Here is a 17,542-nt window from a genome sequence, read left to right on the forward strand (position 1 = left end):
CGTGTGTGTGTGTGGCCTGTCTCTCGTGTGTGTGTGTGGCCTGTCTCTCGTGTGTGTGTGTGTGGCCTGTCTCTCGTGTGTGTGTGGCCTGTCTCTCGTGTGTGTGTGGCCTGTCTCTCTCGTGTGTGTGTGTGGCCTGTCTCTCTCGTGTGTGTGTGTGGCCTGTCTCTCTCGTGTGTGTGTGTGTGGCCTGTCTCTCTCGTGTGTGTGTGTGGCCTGTCTCTCTCGTGTGTGTGTGTGTGTGTTACTGATGTGCAGCTGGAAACACAGTATAACCATGGGTTTATTCATTCGTCTCTTAAACGTTTTGCGACGGAAAAGAAGAAACAGAGTTTCTATTGGACAAATTCAGGTCCAGGTTGTTTGCTTCCGTTTTAGTTGCTAAGAGTTAAACGGTTTACCCGTTGAGAAACATTTGGGCTACGGTCCGTGACCCCCGTGACCTTCTACTGTAATACAGTGAGACGGAAACACAGGTAGTAGAGAGACACAACGCAGACGACACCTTGTTATAAAACACAGTACGTTTTTTATTATCAGTCAAAATTACAACATCAGATCAAGCGTTTTAACCCCGTCCTACTGGCGTTAAAACTCTCAAAGGAGGAAGTGTAGGATACCTAGAAAATAAAGACGCTCAGAAGGAGGAAGTGTAGGATATCTAGAAAATAAAGACGCTCGGAAGGAGGAAGTGTAGGATATCTAGAAAATAAAGACTCTCGGAAGGAGAAAGTGTAGGATATCTAGAAAATAAAGACGCTCAGAAGGAGGAAGTGTAGGATATCTAGAAAATAAAGACGCTCGGAAGGAGAAAGTGTAGGATATCTAGAAAATAAAGACGCTCAGATTTGAAAATCAGAGGTTTTCCTAACAGCCTAATCGAGGTGTTTTACAAGGCTACATGTAAATCCTTCTGCTGACCTTAACTAGTTGCTTATCAACAGGGACGACAGCGTAGCCTAGTGGTTAGTTAGAGCGTTGGACTAGTAACCGAAAGATTGCAAGATCGAATCCCCGAGCTGACAAGGTACAAATCTGTCGTTCTGCCCCCTGAACAAGGCAGTTAACCCACTGTTCCCCGGTAGACCGTCATTGTAAATAATAAGAATTTGTTCTTAACTGACTTTCCTAGTTAAATAAACATTTAAAACAGAGAATGACTATCCAAACTAAGCGAGACCAGGATTTATCTTAACGCCGCTCCGTGCAGCCATCGGATAAACCCCAGGAGCCCCTCTGGACGGCTCTTATTAACGCCGCTCCTCCGCTGTCAAAACGTCAGCTGAAAACCCCCATCTGATTGGATCTACAGTAACTAGACCTTCCCTGAGCGAGACGCCGAACACATTGACTTACCAACATCCTGGTTACTAACGGGGAGGCTGGGGGATTCAATCCAATTACAGGTGGTTACTAACGGGGAGGCTGGGGGATTCAATCCAATTACGGGTGGTTACTAACGGGGAGGCTGGGGGATTCAATCCAATTACGGGTGGTTACTAACGGGGAGGCTGGGGGATTCAATCCAATTACGGGTGGTTACTAACGGGGAGGCTGGGGGATTCAATCCAATTACGGGTGGTTACTAACGGGGAGGCTGGGGGATTCAATCCAATTACGGGTGGTTACTAACGGGGAGGCTGGGGGATTCAATCCAATTACGGGTGGTTACTAACGGGGAGGCTGGGGGATTCAATCCAATTACGGGTGGTTACTAACGGGGAGGCTGGGGGATTCAATCCAATTACGGGTGCTTACTAACGGGGAGGCTGGGGGATTCAATCCAATTACGGGTGCTTACTAACGGGGAGGCTGGGGGATTCAATCCAATTACGGGTGCTTACTAACGGGGAGGCTGGGGGATTCAATCCAATTACGGGTGGTTACTAACGGGGAGGCTGGGGGATTCAATCCAATTACGGGTGGTTACTAACGGGGAGGCTGGGGGATTCAATCCAATTACAGGTGGTCACTAACGGGGAGGCTGGGGGATTCAATCCAATTACAGGTGGTTACTAACGGGGAGGCTGGGGGATTCAATCCAATTACAGGTGGTTACTAACGGGGAGGCTGGGGGATTCAATCCAATTACGGGTGGTTACTAACGGGGAGGCTGGGGGATTCAATCCAATTACGGGTGGTTACTAACGGGGAGGCTGGGGGATTCAATCCAATTACGGGTGGTTACTAACGGGGAGGCTGGGGGATTCAATCCAATTACGGGTGGTTACTAACGGGGAGGCTGGGGGATTCAATCCAATTACGGTTTGTAGACAACAACAACAACAAAAAGCAATGTTTGCAGTCATGTAAAGGCTGTTATCGGTCGACGGGGGAAATGTATATTTTAACAACTGCATCAACAGCTGTCCAGCTCGCTGCTCAACAGAGAGAATCCTGGTCTGAATGAATGTCCCCAGGCCAGATAGATTATTACAGAGGGGATCAGCAGGTCCTACATCAGTGTGAATGACACCCCCTCTTCCACTCTCAGCACAGGGGTCAGGGAGGGAGGAGGGAGGACCACACAGGAGGGAAGGAGGGAGGAGGGAGGACCACACAGGAGGGAGGGAGGGAGGAGGGAGGGAGGACCACACAGGGGTCAGGGAGAGAGGAGGGAGGGAGGAGGGAGGACCACACAGGGGTCAGGGAGGGAGGAGGGAGGACCACACAGGGGTCAGGGAGGGAGGAGGGAGGACCACACAGGGGTCAGGGAGGGAGGGAGGACCACACAGGGGTCAGGGAGGGAGGGCCACACAGGAGGGAGGGAGGGAGGGCCACACAGGGGTCAGGGAGGGAGGAGGGAGGGAGGAGGGAGGACCACACAGGGGTCAGGGAGGGAGGACCACACAGGAGGGAGGGAGGGAGGGAGGACCACACAGGGGTCAGGGAGGGAGGAGGGAGGGAGGGAGGGAGGGCCACACAGGAGGGAGGGAGGGAGGGCCACACAGGGGTCAGGGAGGGAGGGAGGGAGGGCCACACAGGGGTCAGGGAGGGAGGGAGGGAGGGAGGGCCACACAGGAGGGAGGGAGGGAGGGCCACACAGGGGTCAGGGAGGGAGGGAGGAGGGAGGGAGGGCCACACAGGAGGGAGGGAGGGAGGGCCACACAGGGGTCAGGGAGGGAGGAGGGAGGACCACACAGGGGTCAGGGAGGGAGGAGGGAGGACCACACGGGAGGGAGGGAGGGAGGGAGGACCACACAGAGGGAGGGAGGGAGGGAGGACCACACAGGAGGGAGGGAGGGAGGGAGGGAGGACCACACAGGAGGGAGGGAGGGCCACACAGGAGGGAGGGAGGGAGGGAGGACCACACAGGAGGGAGGGAGGAGGGAGGGCCACACAGGGGTCAGGGAGGGAGGAGGGAGGACCACACAGGAGGGAGGGAGAGAGGAGGGAGGACCACACAGGGGTCAGGGAGGGAGGAGGGAGGGCCACACAGGGGTCAGGGAGGGAGGAGGGAGGACCACACAGGAGGGAGGGAGGGAGGGAGGAGGTGGTGTAGTCCTTGGTCCCTGTGTGTGTGTTTCCATCACGTGCTGTAGGGCTGGTCTCCGGGTCCGATGCCTGCGACAGCAGTGTGTGACGGAGTGTGTGCGGTCTCGGAAGGTGTGGTGTCGTAACCCAGTCTCTTCATGTCTTTAGTCACAATGTGGAAGGACAGGGAGACAAAACCCTGGGAACGAACCCTGGTCACTGAGACAGACGGAGAGAGACACCAGGATACATTTAAAGATGGTAGAGAGACACCAGGATACATTTAAAGATGGTAGAGAGAGAGAGAGACCAGGATACATTTAAAGATGGTAGAGAGAGAGAGAGAGAGAGACACCAGGATACATTTAAAGATGGTAGAGAGAGAGAGACCAGGATACATTTAAAGATGGTAGAGAGAGAGAGACACCAGGATACATTTAAAGATGGTAGAGAGAGAGAGACACCAGGATACATTTAAAGATGGTAGAGAGAGAAAGACACCAGGATGCATTTAAAGATGGTAGAGAGAGAGAGACACCAGGATACATTTAAAGATGGTAGAGAGAGAGAGAGAGAGAGAGAGAGACACCAGGATACATTTAAAGATGGTAGAGAGAGAGAGACACCAGGATACATTTAAAGATGGTAGAGAGAGAGAGAGACACCAGGATACATTTAAAGATGGTAGAGAGAGAGAGAGAGACACCAGGATACATTTAAAGATGGTAGAGAGAGAGAGAGACACCAGGATACATTTAAAGATGGTAAAGAGAGAGAGAGAGAGACACCAGGATACATTTAAAGATGGTAAAGAGAGAGAGACACCAGGATGCCTTTAAAGATGGTAGAGAGAGAGAGAGACACCAGGATACATTTAAAGATGGTAAAGAGAGAGAGAGACACCAGGATACATTTAAAGATGGTAAAGAGAGAGAGAGACACCAGGATACATTTAAAGATGGTAAAGAGAGAGAGAGACACCAGGATGCCTTTAAAGATGGTAGAGAGACACCAGGATGCCTTTAAAGATGGTAGAGAGAGAGAGACACCAGGATACATTTAAAGATGGTAGAGAGAGCGAGAGAGACACCAGGATGCATTTAAAGATGGTAGAGAGACACCAGGATACATTTAAAGATGGTAGAGAGAGAGAGAGAGACACCAGGATACATTTAAAGATGGTAGAGAGAGAGAGAGAGACACCAGGATACATTTAAAGATGGTAGAGAGAGAGAGAGAGAGAGACACCAGGATACATTTAAAGATGGTAGAGAGAGAGAGAGAGAGAGAGAGAGAGACCAGGATACATTTAAAGATGGTAGAGAGAGAGAGAGAGAGAGAGAGACACCAGGATACATTTAAAGATGGTAGAGAGAGAGAGACACCAGGATACATTTAAAGATGGTAGAGAGAGAGAGACACCAGGATACATTTAAAGATGGTAGAGAGAGAGAGAGAGACACCAGGATACATTTAAAGATGGTAGAGAGAGAGAGAGAGAGAGAGAGAGACCAGGATGCATTTAAAGATGGTAGAGAGAGAGAGAGAGAGAGAGAGACACCAGGATACATTTAAAGATGGTAGAGAGAGAGAGACACCAGGATACATTTAAAGATGGAGAGAGAGAGACACCAGGATACATTTAAAGATGGTAGAGAGAGAGAGAGAGAGAGAGAGAGAGACCAGGATACATTTAAAGATGGTAGAGAGAGCGAGAGAGACACCAGGATGCATTTAAAGATGGTAGAGAGACACCAGGATACATTTAAAGATGGTAGAGAGAGAGAGAGAGACACCAGGATACATTTAAAGATGGTAGAGAGAGAGAGAGAGACACCAGGATACATTTAAAGATGGTAGAGAGAGAGAGAGACACCAGGATACATTTAAAGATGGTAGAGAGAGAGAGACACCAGGATGCATTTAAAGATGGTAGAGAGAGAGAGAGACACCAGGATGCATTTAAAGATGGTAGAGAGACACCAGGATATATTTAAAGATGGTAGAGAGAGAGAGAGAGACACCAGGATACATTTAAAGATGGTAGAGAGAGAGAGAGAGAGAGACACCAGGATGCCTTTAAAGATGGTAGAGAGAGAGAGAGACACCAGGATACATTTAAAGATGGTAGAGAGAGAGAGAGACACCAGGATACATTTAAAGATGGTAGAGAGAGAGAGAGAGAGAGAGAGACACCAGGATACATTTAAAGATGGTAGAGAGAGAGAGACACCAGGATGCATTTAAAGATGGTAGAGAGAGAGAGAGACACCAGGATGCATTTAAAGATGGTAGAGAGACACCAGGATATATTTAAAGATGGTAGAGAGAGAGAGAGAGACACCAGGATACATTTAAAGATGGTAGAGAGAGAGAGAGACACCAGGATACATTTAAAGATGGTAGAGAGACACCAGGATATATTTAAAGATGGTAGAGAGAGAGAGAGAGACACCAGGATGCATTTAAAGATGGTAGAGAGACACCAGGATATATTTAAAGATGGTAGAGAGAGAGAGAGAGACACCAGGATACATTTAAAGATGGTAGAGAGAGAGAGACACCAGGATACATTTAAAGATGGTAGAGAGAGAGAGAGAGACACCAGGATACATTTAAAGATGGTAGAGAGAGAGAGAGAGAGAGAGACACCAGGATACATTTAAAGATGGAGAGAGAGAGCGACACCAGGATACATTTAAAGATGGTAGAGAGAGAGAGACACCAGGATACATTTAAAGATGGTAGAGAGAGAGAGAGAGACACCAGGATACATTTAAAGATGGTAGAGAGAGAGAGAGAGACACCAGGATACATTTAAAGATGGTAGAGAGAGAGAGAGAGACACCAGGATACATTTAAAGATGGTAGAGAGAGAGAGAGAGAGAGAGAGAGAGACACCAGGATACATTTAAAGATGGTAGAGAGAGAGAGAGAGACACCAGGATACATTTAAAGATGGTAGAGAGAGAGAGAGACACCAGGATACATTTAAAGATGGTAGAGAGAGACACCAGGATACATTTAAAGATGGTAGAGAGAGAGAGAGACACCAGGATACATTTAAAGATGGTAGAGAGAGAGAGAGAGAGAGACACCAGGATACATTTAAAGATGGTAGAGAGAGAGAGACACCAGGATACATTTAAAGATGGTAGAGAGAGAGAGAGAGAGAGAGAGACACCAGGATACATTTAAAGATGGTAAAGAGAGAGAGAGAGACACCAGGATACATTTAAAGATGGTAGAGAGAGAGAGAGAGACACCAGGATACATTTAAAGATGGTAGAGAGAGAGAGACCAGGATATATTTAAAGATGGTAGAGAGAGAGAGAGAGCACCAGGATACATTTAAAGATGGTAGAGAGAGAGAGAGAGAGAGAGAGAGAGAGAGAGAGAGAGAGACACCAGGATACATTTAAAGATGGTAGAGAGAGAGAGAGAGAGAGAGAGACACCAGGATACATTTAAAGATGGTAGAGAGAGAGAGAGAGAGACCAGGATACATTTAAAGATGGTAGAGAGAGAGAGAGAGAGAGACACCAGGATACATTTAAAGATGGTAGAGAGAGAGAGAGAGACACCAGGATACATTTAAAGATGGTAGAGAGAGAGAGAGAGAGAGAGAGAGAGACCAGGATGCATTTAAAGATGGTAGAGAGAGAGAGAGAGAGAGAGACACCAGGATACATTTAAAGATGGTAGAGAGAGAGAGACACCAGGATACATTTAAAGATGGTAGAGAGAGAGAGAGAGACACCAGGATACATTTAAAGATGGTAGAGAGAGAGAGAGAGAGAGAGAGAGAGAGAGAGACCAGGATACATTTAAAGATGGTAGAGAGAGAGAGAGAGAGAGAGAGAGAGAGACCAGGATACATTTAAAGATGGTAGAGTGAGAGAGACACCAGGATACATTTAAAGATGGTAGAGAGAGAGAGAGACACCAGGATGCATTTAAAGATGGTAGAGAGACACCAGGATATATTTAAAGATGGTAGAGAGAGAGAGACACCAGGATACATTTAAAGATGGTAGAGAGAGAGAGAGACACCAGGATACATTTAAAGATGGTAGAGAGAGAGAGACACCAGGATACATTTAAAGATGGTAGAGAGAGAGAGACACCAGGATACATTTAAAGATGGTAGAGAGAGAGAGAGAGAGAGACACCAGGATACATTTAAAGATGGTAGAGAGAGACAGACACCAGGATACATTTAAAGATGGTAGAGAGAGAGAGAGAGACACCAGGATACATTTAAAGATGGTAGAGAGAGACACCAGGATACATTTAAAGATGGTAGAGAGAGAGAGAGAGACACCAGGATACATTTAAAGATGGTAGAGAGAGAGAGAGACACCAGGATACATTTAAAGATGGTAGAGAGAGAGAGAGAGAGACACCAGGATACATTTAAAGATGGTAGAGAGAGAGAGAGAGACACCAGGATACATTTAAAGATGGTAGAGAGAGAGAGAGACACCAGGATACATTTAAAGATGGTAGAGAGAGAGAGAGAGACACCAGGATGCATTTAAAGATGGTAGAGAGAGAGAGAGACACCAGGATACATTTAAAGATGGTAGAGAGAGAGAGAGAGACACCAGGATACATTTAAAGATGGTAGAGAGAGAGAGAGAGAGAGACACCAGGATACATTTAAAGATGGTAGAGAGAGAGAGAGAGAGAGACACCAGGATACATTTAAAGATGGTAGAGAGAGAGAGAGAGAGAGAGAGACACCAGGATACATTTAAAGATGGTAGAGAGAGAGAGAGAGAGAGAGAGACACCAGGATACATTTAAAGATGGTAGAGAGAGAGAGACACCAGGATACATTTAAAGATGAGAGAGAGAGAGACACCAGGATACATTTAAAGATGGTAGAGAGAGAGAGAGAGAGAGAGAGAGAGACCAGGATACATTTAAAGATGGTAGAGAGAGAGAGACACCAGGATACATTTAAAGATGGTAGAGAGAGAGAGAGACACCAGGATACATTTAAAGATGGTAGAGAGAGAGAGAGACACCAGGATACATTTAAAGATGGTAGAGAGAGAGAGAGAGAGAGACACCAGGATACATTTAAAGATGGTAGAGAGAGAGAGACACCAGGATACATTTAAAGATGGTAGAGAGAGAGAGAGACACCAGGATGCATTTAAAGATGGTAGAGAGAGAGAGAGACACCAGGATGCATTTAAAGATGGTAGAGAGACACCAGGATATATTTAAAGATGGTAGAGAGAGAGAGAGAGACACCAGGATACATTTAAAGATGGTAGAGAGAGAGAGAGAGAGAGACACCAGGATGCCTTTAAAGATGGTAGAGAGAGAGAGAGACACCAGGATACATTTAAAGATGGTAGAGAGAGAGAGAGACACCAGGATACATTTAAAGATGGTAGAGAGAGAGAGAGAGAGAGAGAGACACCAGGATACATTTAAAGATGGTAGAGAGAGAGAGACACCAGGATGCATTTAAAGATGGTAGAGAAGAGAGAGACACCAGGATGCATTTAAAGATGGTAGAGAGACACCAGGATACATTTAAAGATGGTAGAGAGAGAGAGAGAGACACCAGGATACATTTAAAGATGGTAGAGAGAGAGAGAGACACCAGGATACATTTAAAGATGGTAGAGAGACACCAGGATACATTTAAAGATGGTAGAGAGAGAGAGAGACACCAGGATGCATTTAAAGATGGTAGAGAGACACCAGGATATATTTAAAGATGGTAGAGAGAGAGAGAGAGACACCAGGATACATTTAAAGATGGTAGAGAGAGAGAGACACCAGGATACATTTAAAGATGGTAGAGAGAGAGAGAGAGAGACACCAGGATACATTTAAAGATGGTAGAGAGAGAGAGAGACACCAGGATACATTTAAAGATGGTAGAGAGAGAGAGACACCAGGATACATTTAAAGATGGTAGAGAGAGAGAGAGAGAGAGAGAGACACCAGGATACATTTAAAGATGGTAGAGAGAGAGAGAGAGAGACCAGGATACATTTAAAGATGGTAGAGAGAGAGAGAGACACCAGGATACATTTAAAGATGGTAGAGAGAGAGAGAGAGACACCAGGATACATTTAAAGATGGTAGAGAGAGAGAGAGAGAGAGAGACACCAGGATACATTTAAAGATGGTAGAGAGAGAGAGAGAGAGAGAGACACCAGGATACATTTAAAGATGGTAGAGAGAGAGAGACACCAGGATACATTTAAAGATGGTAGAGAGAGAGAGAGAGACACCAGGATACATTTAAAGATGGTAGAGAGAGAGAGAGAGAGAGAGACACCAGGATACATTTAAAGATGGTAGAGAGAGAGAGAGAGCGAGAGAGAGAGACCAGGATACATTTAAAGATGGTAGAGTGAGAGAGACACCAGGATACATTTAAAGATGGTAGAGAGAGAGAGAGACACCAGGATAGCATTTAAAGATGGTAGAGAGACACCAGGATACATTTAAAGATGGTAGAGAGAGAGAGAGACACCAGGATACATTTAAAGATGGTAGAGAGAGAGAGAGAGAGAGAGAGAGAGAGACACCAGGATACATTTAAAGATGGTAGAGAGAGAGAGAGAGACACCAGGATACATTTAAAGATGGTAGAGAGAGAGAGACCAGGATACATTTAAAGATGGTAGAGAGAGACACCAGGATACATTTAAAGATGGTAGAGAGAGAGAGAGAGACACCAGGATACATTTAAAGATGGTAGAGAGAGAGAGAGACACCAGGATACATTTAAAGATGGTAGAGAGAGAGAGAGAGAGAGACACCAGGATACATTTAAAGATGGTAGAGAGAGAGAGACACCAGGATACATTTAAAGATGGTAGAGAGAGAGAGAGACACCAGGATCATTTAAAGATGGTAGAGAGAGAGAGAGCACCAGGATACATTTAAAGATGGTAGAGAGAGAGAGACCAGGATACATTTAAAGATGGTAGAGAGAGAGAGAGAGACACCAGGATACATTTAAAGATGGTAAAGAGAGAGAGAGAGACACCAGGATACATTTAAAGATGGTAGAGAGAGAGAGAGAGAGAGACACCAGGATACATTTAAAGATGGTAGAGAGAGAGAGAGAGACCAGGATACATTTAAAGATGGTAGAGAGAGAGAGACACCAGGATACATTTAAAGATGGTAGAGAGAGAGACACCAGGATACATTTAAAGATGGTAGAGAGAGAGAGAGAGAGAGAGAGAGAGACCAGGATACATTTAAAGATGGTAGAGAGAGAGAGACACCAGGATACATTTAAAGATGGTAGAGAGAGAGAGACACCAGGATACATTTAAAGATGGTAGAGAGAGAGAGAGACACCAGGATACATTTAAAGATGGTAGAGAGAGAGAGAGACACCAGGATACATTTAAAGATGGTAGAGAGAGAGAGAGAGAGAGAGAGACACCAGGATACATTTAAAGATGGTAGAGAGAGAGAGAGACACCAGGATACATTTAAAGATGGTAGAGAAAGGAGACACCAGATGCAGAAAGAGGAGAGAGACACCAGGATACATTTAAAGATGGTAGAGAGAGAGAGACACCAGGATACATTTAAAGATGGTAGAGAGAGAGAGAGAGACACCAGGATACATTTAAAGATGGTAGAGAGAGAGAGAGACACCAGGATACATTTAAAGATGGTAGAGAGAGAGAGAGACACCAGGATACATTTAAAGATGGTAGAGAGAGAGAGAGAGAGAGAGACACCAGGATACATTTAAAGATGGTAGAGAGAGAGAGCACCAGGATCATTTAAAGATGGTAGAGAGAGAGAGAGACACCAGGATCATTTAAAGATGGTAGAGAGAGAGAGAGAGAGAGAGACACCAGGATACATTTAAAGATGGTAGAGAGAGAGAGAGACACCAGGATACATTTAAAGATGGTAGAGAGAGAGAGAGACACCAGGATACATTTAAAGATGGTAGAGAGAGAGAGAGAGACACCAGGATGCATTTAAAGATGGTAGAGAGACACCAGGATACATTTAAAGATGGTAGAGAGAGAGAGAGAGACACCAGGATACATTTAAAGATGGTAGAGAGAGAGAGACACCAGGATACATTTAAAGATGGTAGAGAGAGAGAGAGACCAGGATACATTTAAAGATGGTAGAGAGAGAGAGAGAGAGAGAGACACCAGGATACATTTAAAGATGGTAGAGAGAGAGAGAGACACCAGGATACATTTAAAGATGGTAGAGAGAGAGAGACACCAGGATACATTTAAGATGGTAGAGAGAGAGAGAGAGACACCAGGATGCATTTAAAGATGGTAGAGAGAGAGAGAGAGAGAGAGAGAGAGACACCAGGATACATTTAAAGATGGTAGAGAGAGAGAGAGAGAGAGAGACACCAGGATACATTTAAAGATGGTAGAGAGAGAGAGAGAGAGAGAGAGACCAGGATACATTTAAAGATGGTAGAGAGAGAGAGACACCAGGATACATTTAAAGATGGTAGAGAGAGAGAGAGAGAGAGAGACACCAGGATACATTTAAAGATGGTAGAGAGAGAGAGAGACACCAGGATACATTTAAAGATGGTAAGAGAGAGAGAGAGACACCAGGATACATTTAAAGATGGTAGAGAGAGAGAGAGACACCAGGATACATTTAAAGATGGTAGAGAGAGAGAGACACCAGGATACATTTAAAGATGGTAGAGAGAGAGAGAGAGAGAGAGAGAGAGAGACACCAGGATACATTTAAAGATGGTAGAGAGAGAGAGAGAGAGACACCAGGATACATTTAAAGATGGTAGAGAGAGAGAGAGAGAGACCAGGATACATTTAAAGATGGTAGAGAGAGAGAGAGAGAGAGACACCAGGATACATTTAAAGATGGTAGAGAGAGAGAGAGAGACACCAGGATACATTTAAAGATGGTAGAGAGAGAGAGAGAGAGAGAGAGAGAGACCAGGATGCATTTAAAGATGGGTAGAGAGAGAGAGAGAGAGAGAGAGAGAGACACCAGGATACATTTAAAGATGGTAGAGAGAGAGAGACACCAGGATACATTTAAAGATGGTAGAGAGAGAGAGAGAGAGAGAGAGAGAGACCAGGATACATTTAAAGATGGTAGAGAGAGAGAGAGAGAGAGAGAGAGAGAGAGAGAGAGACCAGGATACATTTAAAGATGGTAGAGTGAGAGAGACACCAGGATACATTTAAAGATGGTAGAGAGAGAGAGAGACACCAGGATGCATTTAAAGATGGTAGAGAGACACCAGGATATATTTTAAAGATGGTAGAGAGAGAGAGACACCAGGATACATTTAAAGATGGTAGAGAGAGAGAGAGACACCAGGATACATTTAAAGATGGTAGAGAGAGAGAGACACCAGGATACATTTAAAGATGGTAGAGAGAGAGAGACACCAGGATACATTTAAAGATGGTATAGAGAGAGAGAGAGAGAGAGAGACACCAGGATACATTTAAAGATGGTAGAGAGAGACAGACACCAGGATACATTTAAAGATGGTAGAGAGAGAGAGAGACACCAGGATACATTTAAAGATGGTAGAGAGAGACACCAGGATACATTTAAAGATGGTAGAGAGAGAGAGAGAGACACCAGGATACATTTAAAGATGGTAGAGAGAGAGAGAGACACCAGGATACATTTAAAGATGGTAGAGAGAGAGAGAGAGAGACACCAGGATACATTTAAAGATGGTAGAGAGAGAGAGAGAGACACCAGGATACATTTAAAGATGGTAGAGAGAGAGAGAGACACCAGGATACATTTAAAGATGGTAGAGAGAGAGAGAGAGAGAGAGACACCAGGATACATTTAAAGATGGTAGAGAGAGAGAGACACCAGGATACATTTAAAGATGGTAGAGAGAGAGAGGACACCAGGATACATTTAAAGATGGTAGAGAGAGAGAGAGAGAGACCAGGATATATTTAAAGATGGTAGAGAGAGAGAGAGAGACACCAGGATACATTTAAAGATGGTAGAGAGAGAGAGAGAGAGAGAGAGAGAGAGACACCAGGATACATTTAAAGATGGTAGAGAGAGAGAGACACCAGGATACATTTAAAGATGGTAGAGAGAGAGAGAGAGAGACCAGGATACATTTAAAGATGGTAGAGAGAGAGAGAGAGAGAGACACCAGGATACATTTAAAGATGGTAGAGAGAGAGAGAGAGACACAAGGATACATTTAAAGATGGTAGAGAGAGAGAGAGAGAGAGAGAGAGAGAGAGAGAGAGACCAGGATGCATTTAAAGATGGTAGAGAGAGAGAGAGAGAGAGAGAGAGAGAGACACCAGGATACATTTAAAGATGGTAGAGAGAGAGAGACACCAGGATACATTTAAAGATGGTAGAGAGAGAGAGAGAGACACCAGGATACATTTAAAGATGGTAGAGAGAGAGAGAGAGACACCAGGATACATTTAAAGATGGTAGAGAGAGAGAGAGAGACACCAGGATACATTTAAAGATGGTAGAGAGAGAGAGAGAGACACCAGGATACATTTAAAGATGGTAGAGAGAGAGAGAGAGACACCAGGATACATTTAAAGATGGTAGAGAGAGAGGAGAGAGAGAGAGAGAGAGAGAGACCAGGATACATTTAAAGATGGTAGAGAGAGAGAGAGAGAGAGAGAGAGAGAGAGAGACCAGGATGCATTTAAAGATGGTAGAGCGAGAGAGACACCAGGATACATTTAAAGATGGTAGAGAGAGAGAGAGACACCAGGATGCATTTAAAGATGGTAGAGAGACACCAGGATATATTTAAAGATGGTAGAGAGAGAGAGAGAGACACCAGGATACATTTAAAGATGGTAGAGAGAGAGAGAGACACCAGGATACATTTAAAGATGGTAGAGAGAGAGAGACACCAGGATACATTTAAAGATGGTAGAGAGAGAGAGACACCAGGATACATTTAAAGATGGTAGAGAGAGAGAGAGAGAGAGACACCAGGATACATTTAAAGATGGCAGAGAGAGAGAGAGAGAGAGACACCAGGATACATTTAAAGATGGTAGAGAGAGAGAGACACCAGGATACATTTAAAGATGGTAGAGAGAGAGAGACACCAGGATACATTTAAAGATGGTAGAGAGAGACACCAGGATACATTTAAAGATGGTAGAGAGAGAGAGAGAGACACCAGGATACATTTAAAGATGGTAGAGAGAGAGAGAGACACCAGGATACATTTAAAGATGGTAGAGAGAGAGAGAGAGACACCAGGATACATTTAAAGATGGTAGAGAGAGAGAGAGAGACACCAGGATACATTTAAAGATGGTAGAGAGAGAGAGAGACACCAGGATACATTTAAAGATGGTAGAGAGAGAGAGAGACACCAGGATACATTTAAAGATGGTAAAGAGAGAGAGAGACACCAGGATACATTTAAAGATGGTAGAGAGAGAGAGAGAGAGAGAGAGACACCAGGATACATTTAAAGATGGTAGAGAGACACCAGGATATATTTAAAGATGGTAGAGAGAGAGAGAGAGACACCAGGATACATTTAAAGATGGTAGAGAGAGAGAGAGAGAGAGACACCAGGATGCCTTTAAAGATGGTAGAGAGAGAGAGAGACACCAGGATACATTTAAAGATGGTAAAGAGAGAGAGAGACACCAGGATACATTTAAAGATGGTAGAGAGAGAGAGAGAGAGAGAGAGACACCAGGATACATTTAAAGATGGTAGAGAGAGAGAGACACCAGGATGCATTTAAAGATGGTAGAGAAAGAGAGAGACACCAGGATGCATTTAAAGATGGTAGAGAGACACCAGGATATATTTAAAGATGGTAGAGAGAGAGAGAGAGACACCAGGATACATTTAAAGATGGTAGAGAGAGAGAGAGACACCAGGATACATTTAAAGATGGTAGAGAGACACCAGGATATATTTAAAGATGGTAGAGAGAGAGAGAGAGACACCAGGATGCATTTAAAGATGGTAGAGAGACACCAGGATATATTTAAAGATGGTAGAGAGAGAGAGAGAGACACCAGGATACATTTAAAGATGGTAGAGAGAGAGAGACACCAGGATACATTTAAAGATGGTAGAGAGAGAGAGAGAGAGACACCAGGATACATTTAAAGATGGTAGAGAGAGAGAGAGAGAGAGAGACACCAGGATACATTTAAAGATGGGAGAGAGAGAGAGAGAGACACCAGGATACATTTAAAGATGGTAGAGAGAGAGAGACACCAGGATACATTTAAAGATGGTAGAGAGAGAGAGAGAGACACCAGGATACATTTAAAGATGGTAGAGAGAGAGAGAGAGACACCAGGATACATTTAAAGATGGTAGAGAGAGAGACACCAGGATACATTTAAAGATGGTAGAGAGAGAGAGAGAGACACCAGGATACATTTAAAGATGGTAGAGAGAGAGAGAGAGACACCAGGATACATTTAAAGATGGTAGAGAGAGAGAGACACCAGGATACATTTAAAGATGGTAGAGAGAGACACCAGGATACATTTAAAGATGGTAGAGAGAGAGAGAGACACCAGGATACATTTAAAGATGGTAGAGAGAGAGAGAGAGAGAGAGAGAGACACCAGGATACATTTAAAGATGGTAGAGAGAGAGAGACACCAGGATACATTTAAAGATGGTAGAGAGAGAGAGAGAGAGAGAGAGAGAGACACCAGGATACATTTAAAGATGGTAAAGAGAGAGAGAGAGACACCAGGATACATTTAAAGATGGTAGAGAGAGAGAGAGAGACACCAGGATACATTTAAAGATGGTAGAGAGAGAGAGACCAGGATATATTTAAAGATGGTAGAGAGAGAGAGACACCAGGATACATTTAAAGATGGTAGAGAGAGAGAGAGAGAGAGAGAGAGAGAGACACCAGGATACATTTAAAGATGGTAGAGAGAGAGAGACACCAGGATACATTTAAAGATGGTAGAGAGAGAGAGAGAGAGAGAGAGAGACACCAGGATACATTTAAAGATGGTAAAGAGAGAGAGAGAGACACCAGGATACATTTAAAGATGGTAGAGAGAGAGAGAGAGACACCAGGATACATTTAAAGATGGTAGAGAGAGAGAGACCAGGATATATTTAAAGATGGTAGAGAGAGAGAGACACCAGGATACATTTAAAGATGGTAGAGAGAGAGAGAGAGAGAGAGAGAGAGAGAGACACCAGGATACATTTAAAGATGGTAGAGAGAGAGAGAGAGAGAGAGAGACACCAGGATACATTTAAAGATGGTAGAGAGAGAGAGAGAGAGACCAGGATACATTTAAAGATGGTAGAGAGAGAGAGAGAGAGAGACACCAGGATACATTTAAAGATGGTAGAGAGAGAGAGAGAGACACCAGGATACATTTAAAGATGGTAGAGAGAGAGAGAGAGAGAGAGAGAGAGACCAGGATGCATTTAAAGATGGTAGAGAGAGAGAGAGAGAGAGAGAGACACCAGGATACATTTAAAGATGGTAGAGAGAGAGAGACACCAGGATACATTTAAAGATGGTAGAGAGAGAGAGAGAGAGAGAGAGAGAGACCAGGATACATTTAAAGATGGTAGAGAGAGAGAGAGAGAGGAGAGAGAGAGAGAGACCAGGATACATTTAAAGATGGTAGAGTGAGAGAGACACCAGGATACATTTAAAGATGGTAGAGAGAGAGAGAGACACCAGGATGCATTTAAAGATGGTAGAGAGACACCAGGATATATTTAAAGATGGTAGAGAGAGAGAGACACCAGGATACATTTAAAGATGGTAGAGAGAGAGAGAGACACCAGGATACATTTAAAGATGGTAGAGAGAGAGAGACACCAGGATACATTTAAAGATGGTAGAGAGAGAGAGACACCAGGATACATTTAAAGATGGTAGAGAGAGAGAGACACCAGGATACATTTAAAGATGGTTAGAGAGAGAGAGAGAGAGACACCAGGATACATTTAAAGATGGTAGAGAGAGAGCAGACACCAGGATACATTTAAAGATGGTAGAGAGAGAGAGAGACACCAGGATACATTTAAAGATGGTAGAGAGAGACACCAGGATACATTT

General features: G+C 44.3%; 1 protein-coding gene across 1 annotated transcript in view; it reads right to left on the minus strand.

The window, feature by feature from the left end:
- Positions 1 to 3,283: 3,283 nt before the first annotated feature.
- The window catches only part of LOC123741909 (B9 domain-containing protein 1), a 50,646-nt gene continuing 36,387 nt past the window's right edge, over positions 3,284 to 17,542 (minus strand). Inside the window, exon 7 of the mRNA XM_082976208.1 lies at positions 3,284 to 3,693. Coding sequence (XP_082832334.1) covers positions 3,530 to 3,693 — 164 coding nt within the window. The 3' untranslated portion in view covers positions 3,284 to 3,529. The remainder of the gene's footprint in view (positions 3,694 to 17,542) is intronic.

Source organism: Salmo salar, chromosome 06 (genome assembly GCF_965601325.2).
Source record: "Salmo salar chromosome 06, fSalSal1, whole genome shotgun sequence".
NCBI lineage: Eukaryota > Metazoa > Chordata > Actinopteri > Salmoniformes > Salmonidae > Salmo > Salmo salar.